The sequence below is a fragment of the Biomphalaria glabrata genome, chromosome 7, assembly GCF_947242115.1.
Source record: "Biomphalaria glabrata chromosome 7, xgBioGlab47.1, whole genome shotgun sequence".
Classification (NCBI taxonomy): Eukaryota; Metazoa; Mollusca; class Gastropoda; family Planorbidae; genus Biomphalaria; species Biomphalaria glabrata.
This window is the reverse complement of record NC_074717.1, coordinates 34,658,810-34,682,205: the sequence shown is the minus strand read 5'-3', so window position 1 is coordinate 34,682,205 and position 23,396 is coordinate 34,658,810. Positions and strand designations below refer to the sequence as shown.

General features: G+C 34.4%; 1 protein-coding gene across 4 annotated transcripts; it reads right to left on the bottom strand.

The window, feature by feature from the left end:
* Positions 1–1,233: 1,233 nt before the first annotated feature.
* LOC106053731 (MOG interacting and ectopic P-granules protein 1-like) lies at positions 1,234–23,171 on the bottom strand. Of its 4 annotated transcripts, XM_013209332.2 has the most exons (3): positions 23,135–23,171; positions 19,460–19,628; positions 1,234–6,741 (listed from the first exon to the last, which is right to left on the bottom strand). In XM_013209332.2, the coding sequence occupies exons 2-3, from the start codon at positions 19,490–19,492 to the stop codon at positions 3,274–3,276; spliced, it is 3,501 nt and encodes a 1,166-aa protein (XP_013064786.2). In that variant the 5' UTR covers positions 19,493–19,628; positions 23,135–23,171; the 3' UTR covers positions 1,234–3,273. The 4 variants fall into 4 exon arrangements, with proteins under 4 accessions (XP_013064786.2, XP_013064787.2, XP_055892143.1 ...); XM_013209333.2 differs by lacking the exons at positions 19,460–19,628; positions 23,135–23,171 and adding an exon at positions 8,240–8,399; XM_056036168.1 differs by lacking the exons at positions 19,460–19,628; positions 23,135–23,171 and adding an exon at positions 7,837–7,991.
* Positions 23,172–23,396: the final 225 nt, after the last annotated feature.

The window sequence follows — 23,396 nt, the reverse complement described above, 5'->3', positions numbered from 1 at the left end:
TTTTCAGCTCACCAAAATGCAGTGCCACTGGCTTACGATTGTCCCTCAGCTAATGGGTTAAAATTATCTTTACAGACAAGTGTACAGTCTGCTTAGGATAACACTTTAAGAAGCATCACATTATTCAAATCTGGCATTTAGAAAAGATTTCTCTTTTGCTTGTCAACAGAATTAATTTATTCCCCCCCAAGACATTTGATGACTAATAAGCCAGTCTATCATTGGCTTCTGGTGTGGTTATTCATTTAAATAGTTTTCCTTTAAGAACAGGCATCAAGTGCAGATCACATGAAAAGCATCTGTTTCTGTGGCTAACAAACAACAGAATAATTATGTGGACAGAATAACAACCAGTTACCTTTACTTTCCATAATTGATGCCCAGTTCCAGTATTCATTAGCTCTAACTCAACTAAAGGAAAAAACAACAACATTTAAGCCTTTCAAAAAAATGTGAACATTACTACTTCACCACACTCCATTGACAATAAAAAATATCACTAGAGGAATGGATGACTGAGAAATACTTGGCTGTCATTATTATAAATTTAACAGCATTATTTTGTTTGTTTTAGATGTTCCAGCAGAATTGAAGATAACATCCTAGCCCAAACCACTAGCTGGATGGTGTTGGTTTGAACTCAAGACCATCAAGAAGACAGTCCAAAGCACAAATAATACATGCTTGTTGAAAACTATAAAATAAAAATGATAGTTAACCATTTATGCACAGGTGTTTGAAACAAATATTGATGTAGAGGAAGACCAAAAAGAACATGGCAACGCAGTATACTAGATGAAGCTGAGAGGACAGAAAAGAGCTAGGAAGCCATTAAAAAAACTAGCAAGAGACTATGGAGAGTGGCATGTTTGTACTGGGACCTATGTTCCATGAGGAACTCAAGGAAAGATGATGCTGATTTGAAACAAATATTGGCAGCCTGAAAAAAAAATATGTAAAAACTCATTTGAAAGATAAAATACAAAATAAAATAAAATTTTGCACTTCAACAAATCAAACATACCTCCACAGTGTTACAAGCAGTGTCTGGTTATAATAATGAATGGGGAAATAGTAGCCAGTGGCATTATTGCATTAGCATGACAATCTTATTAAACACAACACATGTAGCATTCAACATACTACTGACCAAATCTAATAAAGACACATTCTTGAATACAAACATTTAATTATTATACTTACAACTATTTCAACAGAAAACAAAAAGGTAAGTAATTATTGATCAACTTTTATTAACAGTTTACAAACTTTTAGACAAAAATATAATTAAAACTTCTTTTTATTCATTCTGTTGGCTCACAGAAATGCAGTTTAAAAAAAAGATTAACAAAACATTCATTTTAAACTGCTATAATTTTGGCTGCGACTAGACTGAAAGGCTGATGACAATATTTCCCATCTAATGAAATAATTATGGCTGTTACAATAAAAAAAAATTAGTGAAAATCTACATGTATGTTAGCTATATTTTATACATTAAAATGCCAGACTGAAAATGTAACAAAGTAAATATTTGAATGTACGGTACCGGTGTATCTAGATATATATTCTTAAGTGTCATTTCATTTGAAAACCACTATCAGCTGACACACTAGTAATACTTTTTTGTTTTACTGCTACAGAACTGTCTATGTAAACAACTTCATCTAGCCTTTAATAATTAGGAGATGATGCAGATTTTATGCACTACCACCTACTTCATTAGAAGGTCAATTGCGGCAATAGAGCTCCATGTTTTGGTAGAACTCTTGTAAAAGTTAAATTTATGTTTGAATATATAGAAATTGAAATTTATCACACATCAAGACACATTCATACAGGACACTCAAAAAAGTGATATTAACTTCTGATAGCTATATGCTTTAGTTTTCTTTTTGACAAATATAAAGAATTGTTAAGCCACAGTTGGAAGTACATTAATGATGTTAAAAAAAAAAAAAAGGGTAACATAACTGTGATGAGAAAAAAAAAAGAGCAGAATGTAAAATTATTTGATTTTATACAAGAAGTAAAAAAAAATTACTTTTTGAAATAGTATTAAAAATCATTTTTGAGATATTTCAGTAGATAGTTTTTTTTAAGCTATTCTGCAATGTTATAACTATGTGTGAACATTATTCTAAATATTTAATTTAATTTATTCTAGGAGTTCTGAAATTTATATCTCTTACAAAAAGAAAACAAACAACAACTATCACAGTAGACCTCCTGGGGATTAATGCACAACTTACACTAAATATGTCAACTACCCTTTTTATTCTTTAAAAAATTATTCTTGTTAAAATAATACAAAGTGTATTTTATATAATTTTTCAAAAAAAAAAAAAATCTTTATTGAGATGGGTTTAATAAAGGACAGCTGATCTTTTTATAACGGGATATTCACATGTGTTTCTAAATGAACACAAAAACACGTTACTTACAATAGAATAAGAAAATATCTGAACTTAAAAACATCTGTCAAATCAAGAACATATTTACGACTTAGGACATGTATATCATCAGTTTAACTGTCTTAAACCACTCTTTTCAATCTTTAGCACAAAATAAATGATTCAATCCACAAACTTGTGCAGAATAATGACCTCTTAAAAAAAATAATACAAGACTTTTACAGTATGTATTTTAAAAAAGTATTGACCAAAAAAAACAGTTCTGCTAATTCGCTATATCATAAAATAAACTTTTACAAAAGGTAATATCTGTGCTAAGAGTAATCAAAAGGCTACAAATCAACAAAATACCATACTATACTGGTACTTAAATAGAATATCAGCAAAAAAAAAAAAAAAAAAAAAAAAAGTTTTAAAAATTTGGCAGCTTTTTTAATTATTATTATTTATTTAAAAGATACACTTCAGTACAAGCAAGCAATAAATAGGTGAAAGACAGGTTTGAGACTTACACTTCTGAGCCATTAACCTAGGAAAAAAAATGTAAGGACATAATGGGTGCCTTACCTCTTCAAATCATATTGGACCTTACCGAATTTATCATTATTAAATTATTCATATTACAGTATGTTAGTTTTTGCACTTAAAATCATTAAAATCTTGAACAGTCAAGTGTCAAGTCTCAAACTAACTATTATGAATCATTATTTTTAACGACAACTGTAAACAGCTAAGCAGCTGAAAATGAAATTTATGGTACATGAGCACAGTAAAATGATGATTACAAATTTCGGAATGAGTCTGAAGTTACAAAAGAACTATGTACAGTTATGTCATTGTGATTACTAATGTAAGGCAGTCAGTTTGTTTCTTTCAATTGTTTTGGTGACACTCTATCAGCATCATCATCATCATCTACAGATAATCTTCTTTTGAGACTCGCTTTTATATCCCTATCCTCTTGATCTTCTGATAATCTTCTTTTAGGACTCAGTTCAGTTACACTATTTTCTTCAGGATCTTCAGACAATTTTCTTTTATGACTCAATTTTGAATTATCATCATCTGGCAATTTACTTTCCTGACCTGAAGATGTATCATCATTCTTTTCTTGTGAATCCTTTCCATTATTTTGAGCTTCATTAGTTCCCTTAGAGTCAGTGTTTTTTGTAATATTACTGTCATCGGTTGTTTCAGACACACTATCATTTATAACAATACTTTTATCAACATTCTCATCACATATTACTTTGGGCTTTGCCTTTTCAGCAGAATCCTTTACAATAGTGTCTTTGTCAGATAATAGCTTGCCTCTTTTGCCCAGTTCTACTTTCTCAACAACGACATCATCATCGTTACTATCATCTTCAATTCTTACTACTTCAGATTCAACCTTTGGCTGACTTTCAAGAGGTTTCCTAACTTTGCAAGCAGGTCCCATTCTGGGACGTTTAATTGGAGAAACATTGGGTTTTGATATTTGCTTGACATCATCCTCAGAATCTGAAATCTCAACAAGTATTTCTTTGCTATCTTCAGCTGAATATGGCCTTTTGGTCCACCTTTCAATAACGTCTTTCGACAATTTATGAACTTTAATAGAAAACTTCTTTAAATGTTTGTCCCGCAGATGTTTGACATAGTAAGCAGGATGAAAGCCAGTTTCAGAGCACATACAGCAATCTCTGGTTCCACTAGGCGAAGAAAGACATGTGTGCTTTAGAAGTGATGCTTTATCAATAACCACCATGCCACACTTCATGCAGGTATGATGCATACGCATACAATGTCTTGTGAGATCCACGTTGCGGCCAAAATTCAGGTTACACAGAACACAGACACTGCCCTTGACTAAAGTGTTGCTTCCGGGTGTCTTTTTTGGAGTTGCTGATGGTTTTGACTGTGCCACTTGAGTAGTAGTGCCATTCACTTTAACTGCACCTGTTAACGGGTCTATAATACCATGTGCCCTTATAATATGACGTTCACATTCTTGACGTGTGCTAAAGTGCCCCCCACAGAACATACACATAAGTGCATTTATGTAATGTTGTAGTTCTCTGTTGTGAACAACTCGCATGTGAAGCAGTAAATTTGTAACATGCTCAAAACAAGATATACATTTACCAACTACTCCCCGAGCTTGACTTTCCCCTTTGTGTGTTTCAATATGCTTGCGCAAGCCTTGAGCAGTCCAGAATCTGACGTAACAAGTAGCACAGTATAATGGCGCCTGATTGCGCTCAAACAAATTAAATGGTAAATCGATACGATGAGCATAAAAAAAATGTATGCGCAGTGCTTTTCTGTCTTTGACATAACCACTGCAAATTTCACAAACCTCAAAACCACCTGGTGCAATTCCTTGACTTACTCCTTGAGCCTGTCTATTATTTAATATGTTGGCTACAGTTGGTCGTGGTGTTTTGACATTAGCAGCACTATAACGAACAGGTGGTTGTTGCACAGGTAGTTTGGTTAAGGGTGGTCTAGCAGCATTTTGAAAGTTGAGCTGTGGTCCATTTACTGCCTGCATTCTTGGTTGCTGCTGCTGTTGCTTCTTAGCTGCAAGAGCTGCTGCATTTTTCTGGGCGGCTAAGGCTTGTACCTGAGCTTGCTGCCTCCTGGCTTCTGCTAATGCAGCCTGTTGTTGAGCATGTTTTTGCTGTAGTAGTTTTAAGTTTTTTGGAATCACAGGTTTATAAAAGATGTTCTCTAAACACAAATTTATTTCTGCCCCCGAAAGGCAGCCTGGATGAAGGTTAAACAAGGGCCGGAACTGTTTAATACATCGTTGTTTATGTAATATGAGCTTTTGTTCCTGGTTGTTTTCATATGGGCACAAGTCACACTCATAAAAAGCTCTCTTTTCAGGTAGTTTAGGCTGTACATTATGCTCAGCTTCAATGTGAAACTTAAATGTCATTGCTTGCCGTGTGGAAAATGAGCAATGTGCACAACGAAGATTTTTGCCATCTTCATGGGGATACTGTTTGTGCAAGTACATGACATTTTCAGATTCTGTTTGATAGTTACAACCTTTACAGTGTTTCTTAAGCTTTAGCTTCAGGTGGCCTATTGTAGCATAAAGATCTTTTTCAATTTCTTTGAGCTTATTTAAATCCTCTTTTTCCTTATCTGTCAGTTTTTCATCTTCACCTTTTTTTGATTGTATTTTAACAAGTTCATGGTAGACAGACTCTTTGATCAAATCAGAGCCAATATCAAATAAAAATTTTGCCAAAGGCCCAAGTTCAGAAGATGAATTGGGTTTAAAATATTTTGGGCGGGTATTAATTCTATTCTGAATTTCCCACCTAATTAGTTCAATTTGATCCAAGCTAGACTTTGGTTTAGGTGGAGCAACAGTTGGTGTCAGCAAAGATATGCCAGGTGCTGGAATGCCACTATTAAAAGCATAGTTGCCCTGTACATTAGCTGTTAAAAAAGCTGGATTTAAACCTTGGACAGGTGGAGCTGATGCACTACTTACACCATGAGTAACTACGGAGCTTTGCAGACTGGGTGATGTTAAAAGGCTGCTGTGTGTAGCAGTGAAACCCTGTGTTATGATGTTGTGTGAAGTAACAGAGCTAGTGAGTGCAGCAGGAACAAATACCACATTTTGAGTTAAAAGGGTATTGCTGGTGCTAACTTTAACAACTTTGGATTCACCAATAATCTCAATGTCATCAGTTCCATTGTCACTCTTTTCGGATTGTTTGGACTTTTTATTCTCACTGCTGCTTTTTTCACCTGCCTGTTTCTCCTTATTTTCCTTCTCACCAGTACCGCTTTTCTCATTGGCAACTTGTTTACCATCCAAATCAATTTCTTCATCTTTAGAGTCTTTATTATGACTGTCTTTCTTTTTATCACTTTTTTCCACTGATATATTATTTTCTAAACCTGGAGTTTCTACCTTACTATTTATGGATAAATCCTTTGCATCTTCGTCATCTTTAATTGTCTTTTTATTTTCTTTACTTGCACTTCTTGTCATTTTTCTTTTGTACTCTGATCTTAGATTTTTTTCAACAGAAACTTTACCATTTAAGTTTTTGTCCTCATTGGACTTATCAACAGTTTTGCAGTTTTCTTCATCTGCTTCAATGTTTTGCACAGTATGAGCAGTATCGTTTTCTGAAAGACTATTGTTAACCAAGCCATTTTCACTGATATCTGAGAAGCTGTCTATATCATTGGAGGAAGAGTCTAATTTATCTTTTACAGCAGCACCATTGCTTAGTCTTTTCTTTTTAAGTAAATCTTTAGGACCCTCATTGCAATCTGATTCATCAGTGGATTTGGTCTTTTTGGATGCCATCTTAAAAAAAAAAAAAAAAGAAAAATTTATATAAAAGTAACACAAATTTAATTAAACACGAAAATAACAAGAAATAAAATGCATTTCATTGAATAATTCACAGTAAAAGATCAAAAGTTGTCTCATCTAATGGAAAGAAATAGTACACTTAACACTACAAATACCATATAATATATTATATACATATATTTATGCTTTGCTATTTGATGTGTAGCAATTATCTTATATCTAATATATATATAAAAAAGATAATTGCCACAGATCAAATAGAAACAAAAAAATATAACATAGGGTCAAATAGTCAAAAGCTTTACAAAAAGAAATAGTACATCAATTCATTAGTATGCTAAGAATTAAAACTAAAGATGCTTGTACATTTTTTAAATTGACACTTAAGGTTAAATATTCAATCGTGACCTTGTTTACAAGTTACACACCTTAATGCAATGATGTAAATGAGAGAGGATATAGTATATATCATGAATGCTGGTCAGTCAATGTCACCTATTTGGCCATTTCTATTTTACCCTCTTTTTCTCTTTTATTATCAGGTGAACAGCTAGCATGTCAAAAATGTGCTCAGTTTTTATTTATTTTTATAGAAAAGTAACAATGAAACAACGAAACATAAAGCTTACATTTGCTTTGTAAATAACAAAAATGTTTCATTAGTTATTAGTGATCGATGTAGAAATGAATATAAACCAATTTGAATTAGATCTAGACTATATTAATAATTATTATTAATGTATAGTTTTAAACATTCTAGATCTAAATTATTCTATATACAGTAAGTATGAGTAAGTGTAACAATTATTAAAAATCTAGATCTATAAATAGATACTCTATATAATTAATAATAGATCTAGTATTCTAGACTAGGTCTAGATCTAAATATTAGAGATTAGAATCAGATCTAGATCTATAGACTGTCTCTATCTAAATCTAGTCTAGATTACTCTAGATTCTAGATCTAGCTAGATTAAAGCTGATCTCTGTGGACTCTGTCTTTGGTCTCTAGTGACTATACTATAATACTAGTATTTAGTATACTCATGATGTCAATTGATGATGATAGTATAAGTCACTACTCACTATTCTATATAACTGACTCTAGAACTCATCATAACTCTACTCTAATATTAATAACTCTTAGTCTAGTGCCTCTAGGCCTAAATTTAAAGTAAATATAAGAATCTAGATCTATATTTGAAATAGACCAGAAGATCTAGACCTAATCTAGACTAGATTCCTCGAACTAGCCTACTAGTTTATAAATGAAGGGAGGAAATCATTTGGATTTCCCCCTTCCACAAAATTGTCACCGCGTAAACCGGTGTTTCCCCCCTGCATACGTTATTCTAATACTCAAAAACTACACACACGGATGCGTCCGCTTTCGCCGAAACCGTCACGGCTAATAATTGAATATCCATATCACTAAAAAAAATATCAAAGATAATGTTTAAAATGTATTTTTTTAATTATTTAAACATACCATTTATGACAAATAAATAATTTTCATCCGTAAATCAAACATACAGCATTAATAATGACGTAAAGCCCATGACAACTTTCCAGGTCTATTGCTGAAATATGGCGGACTAGTGTCACGTGATAGAGAAGGCGCCCAACATTGTAGCCGACAACGTCAGTGGATCTGCATAATTACTATTTAAACCAATGAAATCGAAGATAACGTTTGCGCATGCGCGATTTCCTCTTTATACCTCCGTATACCTCCTCCCTCTCATACTCCTCTTTCAAAGATAAGTCGGTATATGACTCTCATCAACTGGCGAATGTGGGGTAGGGTTCTTTTGTGAGCTATAGAGTCTAGACGTAGATCTATATAAACACTGAAAAAGGAATGGAATTTTTTTTTCATTAACCAACTTTTCAATACCTATAACGATTATGATCGATTGTCGTTTCGGAATCTAGACAAAGATCTAGAAATATATATCTACATCTCATGACAAAACAAAGACAAACAAAAATACAGATTCATTAGACAATTAGACCATACAAGAATGAAATTAAAAATAGCCAACTGACAACCATTTCTAGATGCTTTCGAAAGTGCTATTAGTTTATTTGTTGTAGAAAAAAAAGGTGGGGGCGGGGGAGATAGCTGTTACCATTCCTATGTTTCTTTAATTATATTTATATAAATATATACATGAATGATGGAAGACATAATCATGTGAGGGTAAAGAATAAGACAATTTAAGATTTTATTGATTTTAATTTGAGGAGAGGCATCAAATCTTACTTTTACACAGCTATTATTAATAATAGATGCAATAAAACGTGACCTCAAATCAGTGAACATCAATACTGACCATTGGGAAGACATAGCTCTAGACCGCACCAGATGGAGAGAGACAGTGACCAAGAAAGCTATGGACAGTGAAAGAACAAGGGCCTCAGCTCTGAAAGAAAAACGTAAAATGCAAAACAAATGGCCAGCTCCTCTACCACCGAAGCGAAAGCCACCTTAACCTGCGATATTTGTGGACGGGAGTGTCTCTCCAAAATAGGGCTCCATAGCCACGTGAAAAAGTGTGCGAGATGAACCGTAGTCGTTCTACGACTGAAGGAGGCCAACTATATTAATCACTTCAATGTAAATGTTCGTATATCCTAGCCTAGACCTTCTGCTACACGGTAAAGGATGCACAATAAACATGTGTACCTTGCGGGACCAAGTAGAACAAAGAACGCTTGGGCAGTAGCAGTAGGATTCGAACTTGGCACCATTGTGACGACAGTTCGAAACGCATTACACAGCACCAAGCAACCATTTATTGTAGGCCTACAGTTACAGAGACGATGAGGTATACAGATCTAGCGTAAACTGCATTTAATATAACATTGTCAGTAGCTAACAGGCACTATTTGGACATGGCTGTCTAGTTTGTAGGCATATCGAATCACGTGTTATTGACACATAAAAGAGAAATTAATTAGAAAACAAAACAAACAAACAAAAAAGTAAGCGAACTTCCCCATTCAGAGGTTGATTTGGGGGGGGGGGGGGGGGAGGCAGATGATGTAAATATAATCTGTTTCTATGACAGATAGGGGCGCGGCTGAGTGGTTAGGCGCTTGGATTCCAAATTTGGGTTCGGTGAAGACTTGCATTTTGAATTCTGGATTTTTAGGGCGCTCCTAACTCCACCCAACTCTACTGGGTACCCAACTATTGTTGGGGAAAGTAAAGGCGGTTTGTAGTAGTGCTGGCCACATGACACCCTGCTCGTTAACCGTTGGCCAAAAAAAAAAAAAAACAAAAAACAACAGATGAGCTTGCCATCGTCAGCCCTATGGATCGCTAAGTCTGAAAAGAAGAACTTTCAATGACACATGGTTTACGAGCGTGTCTTGTGGCCATGGCAAAATCGCAATCTTCCTGGGAATTCGAACTCGTTACCCCTCTTGTTCCGAAGTCAAGCTTCTACCATTCTATGACATTGTAATATTTACTATACAGAAAATAATGATAGTAATAAATGACCTGAATCTCTAGGTTTGGTTACTGAATTTTCACAAGCACATCACAAAATAAGACGACATACAGAGGACAAATATCAGAGACGATTCTCAGTGGAAGTGATGACATTCACACAGTAACTCTCTTGAAAGTCTCCTACTTTCTAGTTAGACAATGGATGCACCAAGATACATTTCTGGTGCTGTTTTTTTTTTTCTAAAATCGGGCAGAATCTTTGGTGACTATTTGAAGTATAGTTCTAAATAACTAGAAGAAAGGTACCCCCCCCCCCCCAAAAAAAAAAAAAAAGGGACATGGAAAGAGATGTTGGAAATTACTATAGTAATTAGTAAAGCGATAGACAAGTAAGAGTAGCTAGGTAGCGAAAGAAAACTAGATAAGATGTTCTAGATCTAAATCTATGTTTGTGTTGTAAACCCTATTATATGTTACACTGTAGAGACGTTGAAGGTCTATCACGTAACACAGTGTCCACCTTGCTGCATGCTATTTGGACATGAAAATTAAGCAGAAAACAAATTGGGGAGAGAGTTTCTAATTGAAGGTTGAAGTAATTAAATTAAATGTTGATGTCGATGTTAAAAGACATAGTGACCCACAGAACAACGACGTGGTACAGTCTTCTATTATATCTAGATCTACACTGAATAGCCGACTGCAGAGAGTCCTCCAGATGATCACTCTAGTTTTACAGAAAACTCTCTGCAGCGTTGGTCTTCTTCTCTCATCCTCCTCTTTTAGCTCCTCTCTCGCCACTCTCTTCCTCCCCTCTTTATTCCTCCTCAGTCACTCCACCCTCGCTCTACTCCCCTCTCTCACTCTCTCCCTCACACTCTCCTAGCGTGTAGGAACACGTCTCTCTTCGGACACGGTGTGTTGTGTGTGTGTGTGCGTGTGCTGGGGTTGCCGGATGTGGTGGGGGAGAAGTCGGCTCGAACATCAGAGGTGTACATCTACTCCCATGCCTCTTCTGCAAGTGTACAGCTTGACAGCGTAGTATTATTTTTTAAATTAGACGACAGGCAGACGACAATTATCAGGGACGATTCTCAGTCGAAGTGAAGACAATCTTGTCATTAGTATGTTTTACTTATGGTAAATAAAAATAAATAACAAAAGGGTGCCCAATTTACAAACAAAATTACTGGCGATACGCCAACGGAAAGCCTAAAAAGAGGCCTTAAAATATTTGTGTAAAAGAAGAAATTTGAAAAAGGGGGAGGGGAGGTTACAAATGTAGGTGGTTGTCCGGGTTTATGGTGGCAGTCTGGGTTTATGGTGGCTGTCCGAATTGATCACCATGAAGTGAGAATGGTGTATACTAAATGTAAAGTCCACGAACCACTGAGGCCCTACTACTAGTCAGAAGGGGGGATTAATATTGAAGGCTAGCATATATAAATAAACTAGACATAACATCACCAAACGTCTTTCATTATGGATTGATCTCCCCCCCCCCCCCATCATATTTCTTTCCTCCTCCCTTTTATGAGTGTTGGTGATCGTCTACGTGTGCGTGTGTGTAATATACAAAGAGAGGGAGGGAGAGAGAGAGAGAGAAAGAAAGAGAGGGAAGTCGTCTCCAGAGCTCTTTTTGGAGAGTCGTGTTTGTGTGTTCATGTGCTTGTGTTATGTGCATGTGTGTGTGTGTGTGGAAGAGAGAGAGAGAGAGAGAGAGAGAGAGAGCTCGCTCGTTATTCTCCCTGTGTGCCCATGTATGTAGGAGCAAGAGAGTGAGAGGGGAGAGATTTTCTCTTTAGACTTTTGTATGTTGGTGTGTGTGTGTGTGTGTGTGAGTGAGATAAAAGAGAGATATATATCTTTTTTTTTGGGTGGGTGAATCAATGTTTGTGAGAGTGTGTGAGATAGTTTTTTCTATTTCTTTCAATGTGTGTGTGTGTGTTTGCACTTGAGAGAGAGAGAGAAAAAGAGGATAAAAAGGCATGTGGCTCTGGTTTCTTATGTATTCCTTAAAAGAGAGAAAGAGAGAGAGAGAGAGAGAATTAAAAAAACATGGCCACACATTGAGGGAACATTAAACCGTATTACACAATGAACACTTTATAAATATCAACACTTGTGAATGACGATCTGACCCAATGATTTTTACTTATCAACCCATCCACATTCTTCGCCTTTGATTTGTCTCACTAGTATTGTCTACTCGTGTACACATTCAGTCTGTAAACAATCGATCTATGATCCTCGATAGGTCTGGCCAGCGAGGAGATGGAGAAGCTAAAACAATGCAACCAGCCGCCATTTTCTTGTTGGGCCGGAGAATTCCCATACCGAATATCTCTGAAATAACCGGCACAATATTTACACTTCGCAAGGATTTGAACCCTTTCCACTTTTCCACATCACCACACATATTAGATTTTACCTTTACCCTTAGTCTGTTGGACCGTAGGCGCACCATGCAAGATTCGTTGACCGTCTTTCTCCATTCCTGTCTTTTGCCTTAGTTAGAATCTCTTTCAATGGCAGATAACCAAACAAAATAATAATTATAAAAAAAGGAGCTTATCTAAAGGGAAGAACCTCAAAATCACTGCTGCATATATCAATACTGCAACGTTTAACTCCTTTTTCTATATAAAACAAAATTAATGAATTACCACCATTTAATTAACTAATCGGTCTTTTTTTTTAAAAATTGATTCATGTATTGTCATGGACTTTGTGCAAAGTTTTAACTTGATTTAATAATGTGAAATGGGAGAAAAAAACATGCTGACATTCTTTTCAGACGGACAGACAAAATGAGTCGAATGAGCTTTGTAAAAAAAAAAAAAAGAAAAAGATATTTCTGTAAAAGCAGCAAATAACTATTTCATATTCTCTGCTGGCCAAAGGGTCAAATCCAAGAATCATTTGTGTCTCGTGAGACACATTATTTTCTTTCCATTTCTATTATTGTGCTGTCTGTACAGTATATTGGTAAGTGTCTGTCAGTAGATGTTCTAGAATCTAGACTTTACAATTCGACCTTCACAGCAAGAGTAATTTATAGGCTCATAAAACGAGCTCTTGTTGGTAAAAATATCTTTTTTTTTTATTTTAAGCACCTGAGTGTCTATTTTTTACAAAGCTTATATCAACTCACTCCGTCTGTCTGTCTGGTACACATTTTGTTGACCTTCTTAAAAAAAACTTTGCATAATTATTCATTGAACCTGACAAGACATGAATCAATACCCCCCCCCCCCAACCAATTAGTTAATTATTTTGTTGGTGATCAGTTATTTTGTTTGATAACGAAATAAAGGGAATAAATGGTACTTAATGGAAGATGTGGATGCATATATGGATTTATTCCCTTTATTACGGTTTGACACGTTCTCCAACTTCCCATTCTCGGATCAAATTGAAATTTTGTATAATTATTCATAGTCGATGGCAATACACGAATCAATCCAAAAATATACAAATTAATTAATAACTTTTTACTAATTAATAAAAGACACCGATCACAAAAACAAATAGACACAAGGACTCTTTTGTTCCTTTGGCAATTAAATCGTTGAACAAATTGTAACTCACTGTTGTAAATTTCACGTGTAATGTTGAAGAAAAGTTGCGATATGAACGAACATTTAGTGTGCTATCGAACAAATTGTTTGCTCTAATTATGTATTGTTTTTTTTTGCAATGCACAATGGACCTCATTTACCAATCGTAAACAAACAACATTTAGCCAAGTGATAATATTGATAAAGCAATGAAAAAAAAACGTATCACGTGACAGCCTTTATGGATTACGTAATTTGTATAGAAGAGATAGAGAACCACGTGGCTAAATGTTGTTTGTTAAATATTGGTGAATGAGGTCCGTTGTAAAACAAGCTTCCTCTCGGATAATAAAGATTATTATTATTAAGGAATTCAATCTGAAGAGAATGAGCCAATAATTACAATAATATGCTTAAGAACTTAAGCCACAAATATCTAGTAGATCTAAATCTAATGTTTTCTAAAAGCCAAAAAATCTCCATCCAAGCTGTATTATGTACCTTGAGAGGCTTTTAGCTATCCCCAGTTCTGACAAGTCTTGTGTAAAGGACAGTTATACACTAGCTACACGCGAAAACAGAAACACACACTTTCAGGAGACACAAATAAACATCGCACCCCAACACATACATGTATACATACATTAACTACTTCCGCAGACACAAATACATATGCACTTTAACCCATTCTCTTCCACAACATGCATACACGGAGAGGCTAAACATACAGAGGCAACTTTTTTTTGTGTTCAGCTCTTGCACTCTCCGTTCTAAATGCATCCTACATTGTTCACAGATCTCTATCATGCACCGAACCCTGTCACTAAGACCATTCAAGGGGAGTAGTAATTTTTTTTTTTTTTAAAGGTACTGCAATAGTTAGGGCTACCAGACGTTGGGTCGTGTCTTCCGTCCGGCAATCAAATTTAGTCTTTCATAGTGTTTGGTTTTAAAACTAAATTCTTATCTTTTTATGAATTACAGGTGTTCCTTCTAAATAAGATGATTACGTCTAACGCGGCGTATCTATATATTAATCTAGTCGTGCATGTTAATTAGAGATTTAAATTCTGTTACGTCTTTGGTTTTCCTGGCTGATTCCATGCTCTAATGGCGCTGGGGAAGAAGGTGCACTTGTATAAATTTGTCCTAGCACATGTAATAAGAAATATGCGTTTATCTTTGTGTCTTTCTTAGTATTTTATTAGGTTGGGATTTTCGTATTTGTATGTTATAGTTTAGTGTTTTATGTATTATTGCTTCTTTACTTTTTAGTCTTCTGTCCGAAGGTGTCTATAGGTTTAGTGAATTTACTAATGGCGTACTTTAGTCCAATGTAAATATTCATTTGTTATAAGTCATTAAGAGCAGATAAATGACAAGTTTTCCTTGAAAATCTCCTTCAACGAACAAATATTTGTATGCTTATCATTTACGGGCAAAATGCTGACGTCAAAAGGGATATTTTGTCAATCAACACGCCGAAAAAACAATTCATTGATTCATAGAAAAACAATCACCAAATACAATCCATAGAAAATGTGATGGAGTTGCAGACTATCCCGTGGTATTGGGGTCAAGGTGGTTAGAGAAGAGCAAACAGGAAGTTGTTTATATTCTAGTAACTTCCAGTTTCTACACAGAAGAGTAAATTAATGAAAGGGAAGTAACTGATTTCCGAAATCAGGATCTCCTGCAAAGAACTAAATTTTGGGTATTCTAATTAAACACCTGAAAATACCTTGACATATTCACCACTCAATTCCATTGTGACATACACACACACACGCACATATATCTTCGCACAAATAAACTGCTTCTAAAAAGACTATTCGATTAGAAAAAATATATTTACGATTGTTCCTCCTCTCTTTCAGACCTTGCGATCTATAGGGTTAAGATCATCTATTTCTATGACCGACGGTTAACTAGGGTGTCATTTGACCAATACTACGACCATCAGCTTTACTTTCCCCAACTTATATCAGCTAACCGTTAGAGTAGGGTGGACTCATTAAAGTCCCGAAAAAAAATCCCTTCACCGAGATAAGACCACGACAAAATAGCGCCGACAGAATAGCGTGAACAAAATAGCGCCGACAGAATAGCGTGAACAAAATAGCGCCAACAAAATAGCGCAGAAAAAAATATATTTCAGTCATTTTGAAAGAAATACTTTAGTAGATATCGTAAAATATGAATAGAGCCAATTTTTTTAAAATTTATTTTAATGTTATTATTTTTCAGTCATTTTGCAGGAAACACTTAAAATATCTTAAAACATAAATATGCAAACAGTAAGCAAAAATTATAAGCTAAAATGAATAATTTTAAAATATATCATTTATTTACATTCCAAAAGTGTACTTTGAAAACAGGCAAAGATACACACATACACACAAACTTTCGCAAAGTTAATTTGTAGGAAATGTCACGTAGAAATTCCATCACTGCTTGAACGGAGTCACCACATTTCAAAATCCTATTTTGTTTTTAGAAAGTTATGCATTTTAAACATTGATGAAAAAGGAGAACAATAAAGTACTCTCGTTCTCTGTATATATGGCATACTTTCAGATCTATTAATATTGGAAAAGATAGAGACATCAACAAAAATGTTGCCCAGGACATTAAATTACTACTGATCCGGTAGTTTTATACACATCCTATATAAGTACGCGCTATTTTGTCTGCGCTATTTTGTCGGGTCACCTAGAACCAGGGACCCCTCGGTTCTGAAGCCAAGCGCATTTACCATTCAGCAATCGCGCCCCCAATATATATATAAAAGCCAATTATCTCCTGACATGTTTAATCAAAGACATAGTCAGCCTACATTTTAACGATTACTATGTCTATTTTTTTTTTGTCTTCCTTTGTAAGTGTTTGTCCTCTTTTCTGCCCTCCTTGGGGCGTGCTGGTGCCAGGTAACCCTAACATGAGTAGATCTAGCAGTTCTAACCTAGGGGGCTTACTTCCCTCACTGTTAGCTGTTTGGGTAGTTTCTGGATCTGAGAGAGAGAGAGAGAGAGAGAGAGAGAGAGATGGAGAGAGAGAGAGAGAGAGAAACAAAATATATGGAGGAAGATGAAATAAGGTGAAATTTTCAAAGAAATTGCTTCTTTTCAAACTGAATTATGCGCATAATTTCACGTACCCTATGTGTATGCATGACCATGCTAATGATAAATGCAAATCCGAAAAGGTAAGGCAATTTAAAAACAGTTTTGAATGATTGAATTGTCGAACCAATCACGTTATTTAAGATAGAGAAATGTCTTTTTCAAAAGAAACGTTATGAGTTGATTGTGTTGAATACCCGATCTTTATAATAAGGTCCTATCCAATTTAATTATTTAAATTTGTGAAACATTGATAACAATGTCATTTTTAAGTAATCAAATATGGATTTAAAACTACAATGTAATTACAACAAATACTACAAACAAACTTCTAGGCCTATTTTCTTGTATTCTTATAGAGCACACTGCCAAAATAAATGTAGTTAAGGGGACGGGGGGGGGTATTCAATTAAGGTCTTCAGAAAATGAATTCCATCCTTTTAGGGCATGAAACTGATGGTATGCAGTGTCTTTACCGTACATTGCTTGCCTTACGATTGAAGAATGTAAAAAAATAAACTCACCAAAATGTGCTATACCGAGAATTCAAAGCAGAAAAGTGTGTGTGTGGGTATACAAATACAAACTTAGGGAGTGTCATTAAAATAAAAAAAAAGGACCGAAAATTGTGAAATCTGGGGTCCGTCAGAAAGTCAACATAGAGTATAGTCAATATTTTGATATTGAATTGAGTAGCCGAAGTCAGAATGTACGTAGAGCTTTTTTTTTTTTTAGTGGACGGAAGGGAGGGTGATAAGTGTAAGTGATGCTTCCATAATGGATACCGTTAGGTCTTAATTATCCTCTCTTTTGAAAGAAAATTAGTAATTTATAAGATAAAATTATAAGAAATGTGTATATCCCTTGTATCTAAATAACGTGTCTATAATTCATGCATTTATCATATCATTGATTACAATAATATGTACAGAATGTACCAAGTGAGTCTTAATGCTTCAAAAGCAAAAAATGTGATGAAGTCGAAGTTCTGTCCACGGCAACATCATTAAATGGTGTAGGCCTATTTAAAAAAATATAACTCCGCCAAGGACGGTCCCAAGCCCGGCTAAAAAAGGAGATTTGGGCGTAAATCTAGCTACCCTACTCTGTTGAAAAACAACCAGCTACAGAAACCAGGAAATAGACGAATCAAATTTGGTGGCCCCTAATAAAATAGAAAAATAAAATTACACACTATAAAAATAAGATAACGCAATTCCTATTTGTGTGTGTGTGTGTTAAAACAGTCAATACTGATAAGTAACGAAATTTAATTCATAAAGCACCTCTTCGCTTTCTCCGCGTTTTGTTGACGTTTTGAAGCATCGAAATAACGTTTTGACATATTCACAAATAGAAATAAACAAGGTTCTTCTAACATAGGGAGTCTAACAAGTAGATTAAAACATTTACAAACAAACCATGAGTTCAAGTAGAGACTTAGACTTCAGAGTTGATCCAAGTTTCGCATTTTTTATAATTTTTTTTTTCCTGTGCGAGGCCTCCACCAACTGAAGGCCTTAGGCGGCTGCCTAGTTTGCATATGCCTAAGGCCGGCCCTGCAGAAATACCAAACTGCAAATCAACTGTTGTCGCGGACCATCTGGAAGGTGTATGATGCCGGTTGGTGAAAGCCAGAGTCATCTGGAAGTTGACAGGCCAGACTATCGTCTTAACCAGGACCATCATCAACATCGGTACACGGAGTGTCCGGTCTTAACCAGGATCATCACCACCATCGTTACATGAAACGTCCGGAACATTTAAGAGATTTGGAGGACAGTTCAACTGGCAGCAGAGATAAACAAAAATCAACCTCAACATCTTAGAAATCAGCGAGTCAAGACCGACTGGTCCAGGGCAGAAGCCACTGACTTCCAGGAGAGCAACTGTTATTCTTATGAGCAGAAGGCTACATACACACAGGGAGTGGTTCTGAGGCCAAGCAGGCACAGTGGGCGCTTATTGAATGAGAGGCGTATGGACCACGGATCATTACAGAAAAAAAAGGATATTTTCCAGTGCTACGCCCCAACGAACGACACTGAAGGGGTCGTGAAAGACAACTTCTACAACAGATTGATTCCTATCCTACAAGACAAACCAAAGAAGGACATTGTCATTATTATGATTATAATGGGCGACTTCAAGGGCAAGGTCGAAATAACAAAAGAGGATATGAAGAGAACATGGACACCAGGGACTAGATGAGATGAATAACAATGAGTTCGCCAACATGTGCGCCACAAGCAATTATTGGAGGAACTGTCATCCCACACAAACGGATACAGAAGGTTAGCCTACTTGACAGGAAGCCAAATTGACCATGTATGGATCAAACGAGCATCTAAGGGAAAAGGCAAGGCGTGGCAAGGCACACATTTAGGGACAGAATATGTTGAATATATTGAATTATATCTTTTTTTCTGCTATAAAACTATAATTTACATGTTTTGTCTGCTTATTAAATTTTGTGTTTCATTTCTTAATAAAAAGAAAATTATGGCGTGTCATTGCTACGTAATGAACAAATGTGGTTCAACCAAGTTTTAATGTCTACTGACCTTGGAAACTATGAAACTAAGATGGGACAGCATCCAACTTAAGACTTTCCCTCTCTTCTGCACATTAAACTGGTTGTACTTAAAATACAAAACATGTATCCCCTAAATCAGCTCTGCTGTTCAAAGTTCACCAAAGTCAAACATTCTGTTCTCAATCCATTGTTGACCTCTGCATTGGATTAATGAAAATATGTTCAGATTTACTAAACTGGATTTTATTACAGTTGAACAGGATTCTATAAATTACATATATGCTGTCCCACTCAGATGTACTAAAACTTTTATTTAATGCTGTGAATTAATCTGATAAGTGATTAAATATATTAATCAAGTATTGGGATGGTGCTACCAAAATAATGCTATATGAAATTTAATGAAAATTAGTTTAAGTATATTACCTTGATATATTTGTTTATCAAATAGATTTTTGTTATTTCTATACTGTATATTTAACACTAAAGCCCAAACCCCACTTTATTTTGAAATTCTTATATTTTTTTTTTACTTTTCTTTTTCAATCTTTGTGTATGAGCAAGTTACAGTAGCTATGACAGTTGGGTATGTTGGAGCATATTTTACTAATATTAATTCTATCTATTAAAATTTTAAACAAAAAAATTTATGATCTAAAGTAGGATGGAAAATATTTTAATTCTGTTTGCTTAAATTTCTTTGTTTAAATTCCAAAATCAGATAATCTTGTCCCATATAAGTGATTCTCAAAGTTTCACAATTGGCTTCAAATTAATTTTCAGTGTCATTGCAAATAATTATTAAGGACTATTCTCTTTCATATAGGATGATTGGGATTCTTGAGAAAGTCACATTTGAAGTTCAGACGCATAAGTCAAATACTGTTGATAATTAGAGAAGGCTTTTTAATTATTTGTTTCAATATCACAAACGACAAAAAAATATTGGAAAGTTAATTATAAAAAAGAAAGAATAGCAAAAAAAAGATAATAAAGAATTATTTTTTAAATAAAAAATTCTTTTCAGCAGGGTTTTTAATAAATAGATAGCTTTTAGGTTAAAAAAATTAGATTATAAGTCATCAGTTACCAATTGATTTATGGCCTTTTGTAAATAATGTTTGTTCATGTCATAGTTCAGATAACGAGTATAAAAAATTGGCTGCTAAAGCATTTTTTGATAGCTGTGCAATTATAGAAAGTAATTATTAATAAAGAAACATCATATTGATTGAGATATGTTTACTACTTAAATAGCTTTTAGGACATGACCTCCACCTGTCCCAGAATGATATTATTATAAACATAATGCCTAAAATAATAAAAAAAGATAATTATCTTCACTAATGAAATCAAGGTCTATTTTATCAAAACAAAATAAGTTCATTTAAAAAAGCTTATTTGGTTGTTTCATTTAGAACAGCATAGCATTTAATTGGAAATGTAGATTGTTTTCAAACATTACAAAAGAGAACAAACAATAACTTATATGATTGTTATGACTAAAAGTAGTTTTAAAATCATATTGAAGATTGAAGCTTAGGGCAATGGTAGAGTTAGCCTTTATGAAAGATGGCCTGTTTTCCTTTTGACATTTCAAAATGAAAATACACACAAGAGCTCATTTAATTTTTCCTTGCATTCTTATACTTATGACATGGCATCTGACATAAAAAGTCCAAGGAGATGACTTTAAAAAGTGAGAACACAGTGCTCAAACTCTAAACTCAAAGAGATGAAGCTTGTCAGTTAAGTCCTCTTTAAGGGGTATCTAGAACTAGCATTCATCTAAGAGAGAAAACTCCAAAATATTAAAAAAATAAAAAGCTGTCTAGCAGAAAGAAATGTATGTAACTATTGAAGATAGTTACTTTTATGCACCATTTACTCTAAGAGTGTGTCTCATGAGTAATTATCTTTATAGATTACATATATACAAACAAATAATAATAGCTTTTTTGAAGTAACGTCTGTATTATATAAGATAAGATAAGATGTAGGGGGCACAGTGGTTGTGTGATAAAACACTTGGCTTCCAAACCGAGGGGTCTGTAGTTTGAATCTTGGTGAAGACTGGGATTTTGATTTTGGTATTTTATCCCTTACTAACTACAGGCCTTAGAAACAGATGACTTTTACATCATCTACCCTATAGATTGCAGTGAAAGGGTTAATTTAACTTTTATGTATTATTAGATGTCTATATTTATAATTTATATAGAGATATGCAACTAAGGTCTTTACTTTTTTTTTAAACATTAGATCTAGATTTACTAATCTATAGGCAGTATACAACCAGAATAAGCCACTATTATGACTAAAAGAGAAAAAGAGATCTGTATAGATCTATACTAATTTTTCTAGATCTATATTGTTTGATTGTTAAATGTTTAAGTTGTATCGGAAGTTCTTTCAAATTTGAAGATAATGACATCCTAGCCCAAACGTTCCACAGGATGATGGGAAATAGAAGCTTACAGAGTTCAAACTTAAGACTATCGAGACCACCATATGACAGTCCTGAGCGAATACCACATGACCAGGTAACCATACCATCCATATGTTACGGCTTTATAGGTATAATATTTATATAGTTAAATAATCTAGTATAGTATAGTATTTCCCAAACTTTTACCTTAACAGAACACTTTGCACATTCTGAGTATTTAGTGGAACATTTTGCTTATTATTTTAGAGAGATTAATTTATGAGATTGCCTACTAGTTAATTATTCCAGTAGTTCATGGAGCACCTATTCAGGTCTGGTGTTCCACGGAACACAGTTTGTGAAACATTGATGTGGTATTCTAGATCAAAATCTTAGATTGTTTTAGGTATACTATACTTTCATTTTTTCCCCAGCAATGAGTGACCCACTGTGCAGTTACATACTTAGACCGCTACAGTAATTACACGTGAAAAAAATTCTTGGTTCTTATTTTAGTTCTGTTTATATTAATTGATATAGGCCTACTTTAATATTATATTTAAATATTTAAACAAATTTATTATTTAGTCTATAGATCTTTAGGATTACTGATGACAATGACTGACTCATTGTGGACTTAAGCGACTAAAATTAGAATCTAGATCTACTTATCTAGTTAATGACTTAAGGCTTCTTAATTTTATATTGATTAAATTACTAATAGTAATAGATTACTAGAGACAGAGATCTAGATCTTGCGATGGTACGGGGGGGGGGGGGTAGATGAAATCATACAGCTTTGACAATGGGGTGCAGATATAGATCTATCATTTATTAAACATTTTATTATGAGCTAGACTAGACTCTATAAAAAGTATATTTATAATATTTAGACAAGACAGTATTATAAATTATCATAGATCTAGAAAGTTGAAGATGGTATTTAAAAGTAATAACTAAATAAGTCTTTTTAATAAGTCAATGATTATATATAATATAACAATATAACTAGCCTCTATAAAATAATAAGTCTACAGTCTACGACTAGACTCGACAACAACGGTTACGGTAGCCCGGGAAATCCGGGAATGTTCAAGTAATCACACTCACAGGATCAGAATGAGTTGAGAGAATCATAGAATGAGTACCTGACTAAGAACCGAATCGAACGGCAAAATAATATTGACTGGAATATGTATGGTAAGTATTTTCATTAAAAAATCTAGATCTATAAATATAGATATACTACTAGATCCACTGATCCTGATCCATTACCTAAGCTCAGTCAGAATTTGATCCTGTTGTAACTATGTAAACACACAGCTTACTTTGGTTATCTCCCATCTTCTAAGGTCTCTAGGTTAAAAGTTTTAAAGAAGCAAAGTCATTTAGACCTAGACGGCTAGATTTACCTAAATATATTACTACTAGACTTAGATAGATCTATATCTGGACACGAGATTACATTTTAAAACTCTATGCGTTTGTCTAGAATCTAGATTATTCTACATCTTTATCTAAGTAATAAGAGTGTACG

Bases quoted from the DNA above. Each gene is read 5' to 3' on its own strand.
- LOC106053731 (XM_013209332.2), bottom strand. From the start codon at position 19,492: ATGCTGTCCCATCTTAGTTTCATAGTTTCCAAG. The intron at 6,742-19,459 runs GTCAGTAGACAT...TTTTTTTTTAAG, and splicing joins TTAGTTTCATAGTTTCCAAG to ATGGCATCCAAAAAGACCAA.